Source organism: Gossypium hirsutum, chromosome A12 (genome assembly GCF_007990345.1).
Source record: "Gossypium hirsutum isolate 1008001.06 chromosome A12, Gossypium_hirsutum_v2.1, whole genome shotgun sequence".
Taxonomy (NCBI): Eukaryota; Viridiplantae; Streptophyta; class Magnoliopsida; order Malvales; family Malvaceae; genus Gossypium; species Gossypium hirsutum.
In genome coordinates, this window is record NC_053435.1 from 3793066 (window position 1) to 3800954 (window position 7889).

A 7889-nucleotide genomic window follows, 5' to 3' on the forward strand; every position below is an offset into this window, starting at 1 on the left:
GTGTTAAATATACGTGGAAAGCTCAAAATAAATGCTAGATGTTAAACGCTAGGATAGGTACTTAACAAGTCCCTAGCTGCAGTAAAATATGTAATTATAAAAATAGATATCGGAATCTGATCCATTAGAGAAAGAAAATGAAAAACAATGGATGTTTAGTAGGTGGATGTAATAACTCCAATACTTTTTTTTTTCCTTTAACCCTTTAATCTAATGAAACAGATGTCTTAAAACAAGGTTTCAGTAATAAAGTAAAAGACTAATGTCAACATTCTCATACTGATTTAATGTGAAGCGAGGAGAGCAGGATTTCTATCTGTACAACTTGTTTGCAAGAAGGGGATATACATCAAAAATAAGTTTTTTTTTTAAATACACTCAGCACAGCTTCTGAGGTCTTAAAAATCATTAAAATATTATTTTTCTCATGAAATAATTTCTAACTTTCTGTCATATCTTAACTCTTGTTTAATGATACATCCTGCAATTTGTGGCTTACAATGGCGTCGCCATGTCTGTTCTTTAAGTTGTTAGAACATCAGGAAGGTTGGTTGATGCTCCAAGAACTTTACCACCAACATCAGGAAACGTTTCATGGCCTGGGATTGGATTAACCGTCCCGTCTCTTCCAATTTCATATGGATACTGCATCAAGTGTCCCGTCAATTCGCAGTATTCATCATCCACATAGGCTTTCCAGTTACTTTTGGCAATCTCATTAACAAGTTTTACACATTCCAGGCTTTTTGGTTCCTGGAAATTATCGTCGAGTTTTCCCATTTGCTCAGCCCACAGAGACATCCGGTAACCATAAACCTACAGCAAACAATACTGTTGCAGCTTACAAATCTAAATAGTATACAAGTTGTTACTGCCTATATTCAATGGCATCGAGTTTATAAAAATCTGAAAAAGAGTCAGGAGTCCTGAACCTGGCCATGTGGGTGGGATTTCTTTCCTGCCCATGTATAATGTGGCTGGTAAGCACCCATAGCTATCTCGGTGTCCCTTGAACCTTCTAAGGATCTCTGGTTAATGTTAGCAGATCCCATTATAATATATTCATCATCCACTATCATCCCTTTTGCATGAACATATACCATGAATCTGCGGAACTTTTGCACCAATGCCTGCCAAAATAAGAGAAAATTGCTAGAGTTAATCCAATATAATGCCATAGGACACATAAAAATAAAAATAAAAACAAGAAAAGCTAATACCAGTTCACGGTTATCCTTATGGTTTAGTTTAGTTGAACTTTCTGAAGTTGGAGGCTCACGTTTACCGAGGCAATAGAAGTTCAAATAATCTTGTGGATGATATTGATCAGAAAGGCCTGCTTTTAGTAGTTCTTTTGCAATGATCGAGTACATCATGGTCACGGTTTGTCCCTATGTATTTAACACAAAAATGGGATGAATCACATAGATGCATTGGAAATTTCCTTCTTCTTTTTTTCTTTAGTTGCAGTGAAAAAGGTTCACACTATTAGAGCATAATTCTTAATAAGGAATGAGAAAACCTGAAAATATAATATTTCCTGCACAGCATTGCTAGTTGGCGCACCCTCTGGCCACATAGGTATTACTATATACACCGCGAAACGTTCATTTGCACGGATTTTTCCCGCAATTTTCAGGGCCAGCTCCATAGGGACTAAGTTATCAGCACCTAGTTATAAACAAAAAATCCCATTGCTATTTCATATATGATGCCCACAATACAAGAAAAGCAGATAAAACACTCCATAAACAAAGAACTGAAGACTTAATTTATCTTGCCCTGAGATCAGAGTAAACTATAAGCATGTCGAGATTATGTCAAGATGTTAATAGGGAAATCCAAATAAAAATGAACTTATAATCAAGCTACCACTGGGACTTTTAGAAAATATACCAAGGAACCGTAATTCGAAAGAAAAGAAATAATGCAATTACTATAATCTTTTATGCGTATATACACATGCTAAACATAGTTATGAGTAAAGGAGAATCATTGACGTTTATCTCGGAAGGTATACAGTAATTATGCATCTTTTAGCTAATTGGAGATAGGTCCATTCGTTTTATTGACATTATGAAGTGGTTGGAGGATATAGAGTGCACCAATTACCATCAAAATAATATTAGCTAAAAGGAAGGGCAAATATCAATCAGTGTGAATAGTTGATTTGTTCAAACATAACCGGAGAAGGACAATCAAGCCATAGTTAAATGGTGGTTCCCGCAAAAATTCCCATTCAACCAGCTAAAACAAAACAAAACAAAACAAAAAAGTATAGTATTACCAGTCCATGATTTTTTACCTGCATTTTTGTAGGATGGCCAATAATATGAAGATCCAATGAAATACTGATTCTCTATATATATAAAGTGTTGTGCCGATCTTATTGCTTTTATATAAGCTGTGTGGATGCTCATATCTACCTTCAAGTTCTTTCTACAGATAAGGTTCTGCAGAAAGATACAAATCAAAATAACAGGGTCCCTTATGGATGTACAACTTAAAACACGGACTAAGAAAACCGTAATAACCAAAAAGGCATTACAACGGGCTAGTTTCGACCTGAGCTGCAGCTTGCTTAACATCCTTAGGAAATCCTTTTACAGATCCAGAATCAATGGACCGGAAAACCTACCAAAAAGAGAAATGACATTATCTCACCATGATAAGCAGAAAGAATAGATGTCATTTTATGGAACATAATCTTCCCAACCTGCACATGCCAATTCTCTGGGTCTTTTTCTTCTCTAACATGCACAACTGAGTCTCCATCAGAACCAAGAGAGGGACATGCTATTGATGGAACACGGTCTAGCTTTATCAAGGCGTCATCCTGCCAAGGACTGACCTTTCTTACCTTGAAGTCACGCCATTTTGAAACCTTTCTCCATCGTTGCTCAAAATTAGTCAATATGTCATATGCAGCAGGGCCCTCCACTTTGCAGTGTTGATCATGCCATGGTTGCCTTGGGCCATTTGCATTAGTCTACATGTCAAGAGTTTGACTGTCAAAACCAATTCCACATAATATAACAGCATCTTGTTCAAGCAACTAGAAACTAAATCAAGTACCAGAGAGAGAGCTACGTGCAGGACACCATATCATGCCATTCAACATTGACATCACAGTTATCCAGCACTTTCCAACAAAAACAGAAGAAAACAACCTTGTCACATCTGACATCAAGCTTATATGAGTATAAAGCCTTATGCTTGAAGAATGGCATGAATGCCACAAGGATCCGCAAAGATATGCATATTCAATAAGTGATTGGAACCAAACAGACGTTAACCACTACTAATTGTCTATCTTTCAAATTTTACCACAGGAAACAACTATTGCTATATCTCTATCCTTACCTAGCCCTCCTCAAGGTAAATCTACTGAAACATTTAGGAATCATGGAGGAACTTCTTTCTTCATCAGTTTATAGCAGTAGCAGCAAAAATCTATGAGAACGAAACATAGTTTCTAGCAAGTTTGCTCGTATTAGATTACCTTAAATGTTCATTAGACATGAATAATTTGCCAGAATGTAATGTTTGCTTTTAAGAAGCCTACTTTTAAAAACATTTACATGGATATATAAAAGATCCATTAAATAAATGAAACCCAAAGTAAAGTAACTTCATCCTCTGCTAATGCTATATATTTCTATAATATGCCCAAAGAAAAAACCTTAAACTCTCCAGGTTAGCAGGGCATCATACCAGAAATATCAATGTATACGTACCAATGCAGAAAGTCTGATGTGGAGAAAACCACTTACAGGAAATGTAGGATTATGAAAATCACCCTCAAAGATAGTGTCAAGATCTTGAAAGAGCCGGTGTTCAGGTGTGTCATATCTACCATCGCATAAATCTAGACCACCAATAAAAGCAGTTATTTTCCGAGTTTCTCCTGAGCCTTGGGAGTCAAGAATCACGCACTTCTGATGATGTGTGAAAAGGGTTCCCACGACCTGGATTTGAAGGATACAGTGAAGGCATTGATAAAACAAATCAAATGCATAGCCATCCAGCTATGACCAATAAATAATAAAAATCTTTCATGAGTATCCAAGTGGCAAACAGAAGCACAGTTGTTTTGGTACTAATACATAGTTCCGAAAATTCAAAGAAATAAATGCCTTACCTGTTGCTTGAAAAAACTAAGTTTGCTGCTTGCATAGCGCGGAGAGAGAACACAATGAACATTTGAGCGTTTGAAAAACTTTCTAGTCTCTTCATCATGAGTCTGCATAACACCTTCCTGCATTCAAGCCTAGCATCATTCAGGATGCATCTATGGCTAAATAATATCTGTAAACGAATATTCTATTCCATGTGCAGAAGTGGGGTATACTGGTTAAGGGTGGTTTGGGAATGCAACAATAACATTAAAAAGGGACTTTAAAGGCATGTGAAAGCTTCTTCTTAGGAATGACATCAGAGTCATGAAGAGTACCGTTTTCAACAGAAGCTTGTCATGTGAAGTTTTATCATCCCAGATCAGCAAAATCACACGGACCCCTTCTTGCGACTTGTGTTTCAACAACTCTCCCAAAGAAAGCTGGCCTTCCTCCGGTAAAGGCTTTGTTGATTCCCTCACAAGTTTTATAGGATGGAAGACAGACCAACCAACTACATATATGAGATGACGAGCATCCAGAATGGCATGGCATATATCCTCCCAACAACTGCCTTGCTTAAAACTTTTTCCATTATCAAGTGGAATTTCAGGTAGCATGAACTCAGGTACATGGGCATCCTGATAAAGGGTTATATTCCCCACTTTACGGAGAGGGAAATATGTATATGGAACCCCCGTGTAATCTGGTCCCTTCCCTACACCTTGTTGATATATAGGGTTTACACTCACTGGTTTATACTGAAGAGAAACGTGCAGTTCAGGATTTCGATCACTCTTAGAATTACCAACAATAGCAAACCAACCGCTAATTTCATCTCCGGTAACGACCTTTTCAACAGCTATCTCAACTACTCCTATAAGTTCAGCACCAAGAACATCATTGTCCTTGACATGAAACTCAATTTTTCCTACAGGGTGTGCAACTGGCACAACAAAATGTTCATCCCAAACAGGGTTCTCACAATTGGAAATTATTCTAGATTGTGCAACTGTAGCCCCCGAAAGGCAAACAGATACATAAGGGTCACTAGTATTCAAAGTATGCTTGCTAGAGGTTTTGCCAAAAGGCTTGCTAGAAGCCTTCTTTTTGTTTCCAGAGCTACACATTGAAAACAATCTCCTCATTCTGTCTGAATTTAAATCCATATTTGGAAGAGATTTAGCTTCTATAATCCAGAAATCAAGTTCGCCATGAAGGAAAGTTGCTCCCTCAATCTCCCTTTTGCTTGGGAATTTGTCACGACCCATTCTCACTAGGAATTAAGCAAAGAACAACTCGTTGAAGCATCTCATGTTTACCAAACCTCAACCCCGCACCTCAAATCACAACAATCTGCTAAAATAAGAGAGGTAGATTTCTGTCCCCGGAATCTCTACTTGTATACGATTCAGTACGTGACTTGTGCCTACATCTTAGTGAGCAACTCCAACTGAACAACAAGCCTCGGTGCTTGAGGGATGCATCATCTTTTATCATAAAAATGAAGCACTCAGACAAAATGAAATACTCAAGAAAATGTTTCCATTACTCCGCCAAGCTGATCCAACAATCATCCTGCCTAATAAAAAAAGAAAAGGAAATCAGAATTGAATGCACCATCACTCAGTGCCTGCAGAAATTTCATTGATGAATACCTATCTTGTCCAAAAACAGTTCATATTCCATATAAACGTATTTCAATGATCCTAACTGATCATCAACATAAATGAAAAGGAAAAAGAGTTCATCATTTAGTTACAAAATTCCGCCATATCAACGTATGAAAAAAAAAACTATTATTTATTACCAAAAAGAAAACAATATTATGTAGATATCAAAACCAGCAAGAGAATTCAAAATTGAAAATGAAGAAAAGGAGCCTAACCCACATTATGGTTATGGAATGCAAATGCAATAGTTGTTTTGCATTAAGTGAAGTATGAAGAGGGGTGCTGAAAAGATGAGGAAGAATATCAAATTTATGAATGGGGTTAAACAAAGGAAGAGAAAGAGAAACAGCTGAAGAAGTGTAAAGGAGATAAGAACAACATTTTGCCCGCATTTTCCTTGTTTGAGTTTTGGTTGAGTGAGGGAAAATTGAAGCGAATAGGGGGGAGAAATATGAGGCAACGGTTGGTTTTGATTGAAACTTGGAACTTGTAAGGAACCCATTATCCTTAATTCACACCCATTGTTACCCGAATTATACGCTTATATGTCGATTTTTCTTCTAAATATTAATATGTATGACAATTTAGTCGAAGGTAAGGGCCAAGTTTCAAGGTTGCTGCAAAAGGATCATAAGTAACGTGATCTGCGAAATGAATACAAGGCTATGCAACTTGATATCACTCCCAAGTACCTTTTGACTGCTTTCGACAGAGAAAAGAAAACCCAGTGTGCAACATGCAAGTTGAGTTTTCGACTTTTGAAATGGAGGTTCCATTGATAGCATGGAAGTTTGGTGTCTCCAAAAGGAACAAAATGCAGGTCGCCGCCCCAATGGAAGCAGACTCTTCTCTCTTCAGCTAGGCTGCATATAAGAGGAATACTACGGTCATTCTCTACCACTGGCAATCGCAAAATTGCTACCGGAAATAAATAATCAGAATCAGTTGGAGGTGTAGTAAAAGCCATATCAGAGGTTTCTATAAAAAATTATTTACACTTGTTCTACCTTCTCATCAAAGAATACTCCACACTCAAAACTTAAGTTTCTCCAAAGGGAAGACAAGAGAAGGATTGATTAAACGCAAAATTGACAAGAGAATTAATTTTGTTTTCTAAAAGTGGCATTTAAATTATAATTTTTGAGTAAAGTTCACTGCATGGTTTTTTATTTCTATTATGTCAATAATAATGTCCTTATCTATCTAAATTAAAATTCTCGTTGCTCTCTAATTTCGATATAATCAATATGTTTTCTTTTTACTTAGGTATATGCCAATTAATGTACATCATTTAAATACTTTGGTTTCGTATGTATCTATGATTCGCATTTTGAACAATATCTATAGGATAACTTTTGTCGTGAAAGTTTTCTGGCGTTTTTATACCGTATCTTATATTTCTCTCGATTTATACTCTAATACACAAATCAATTGGTTCGATTGGGTTAGTTATATGTTATGTATTACCAACGATTTTCACAGAATGTGATAAGATGATGTCTTGAGCAGTTACATATTCGAGACTCTTGACATAAATAAAGGCGTTATGAGTTCCATACAATTCCCTCTCAATACAACTTCTTTCAAATTCATTAAAATTTCATAGACTGATTATTAAATACCTACTATGGTAGAATATTTGTGTGATATTTTCTTAGATTCTGCATGTGTAATGCATGTTCCTTCTAGTTCTCTAAGCAAAGCTTTTTGCATCACAATGCCTTTTTTACGTTGGCTTGGCCTTTCATAAGTGAAGACAAAATAAAGCATCCATAATGAAGGCACTTACTATTTGCTTTTGATTCAACACACTTTTACTGTAGTGTCCAAGTCGAAGTAGAGGCTTTTACTTTCTCTCGAACCATAATGATATTATTTTATTTAATTAGATTATTGAATCATTTATTTCTCTTGAAATTTCTTTAGTACTGTTTATTTCTACACGTATTTTTAGGCGATCTACGACCATTATGTGGCATAGGGGTTACATCACATACGAAACTTAATAGTATACCACTTCTATGAATAGCTCAAAATGTTGCATCTATTCTAAGACCAAGACCCTTTATCATAACTTCTGCTCATTGCATACCTTTGTCTA

At 36.3% G+C, this 7889-nt stretch overlaps 1 protein-coding gene across 2 annotated transcripts; it reads right to left on the reverse strand.

The window, feature by feature from the left end:
• Positions 1–227: 227 nt before the first annotated feature.
• On the reverse strand, positions 228–7026 carry LOC107931713 (phospholipase D delta). 2 transcript variants are annotated; one of them, XM_016863651.2, is made up of 11 exons: positions 6481–7021; positions 4454–5697; positions 4142–4258; positions 3774–3968; positions 2717–2989; positions 2566–2634; positions 2306–2453; positions 1523–1671; positions 1221–1391; positions 933–1130; positions 228–816 (listed from the first exon to the last, which is right to left on the reverse strand). In XM_016863651.2, exons 2-11 carry the CDS (start codon positions 5384–5386, stop codon positions 523–525), a joined length of 2547 nt encoding a protein of 848 aa, XP_016719140.2. In that variant the 5' UTR covers positions 5387–5697; positions 6481–7021; the 3' UTR covers positions 228–522. The 2 variants fall into 2 exon arrangements, with proteins under 2 accessions (XP_016719140.2, XP_040938442.1); XM_041082508.1 differs by having other exon boundaries at positions 933–1391; positions 6481–7026.
• Positions 7027–7889: the final 863 nt, after the last annotated feature.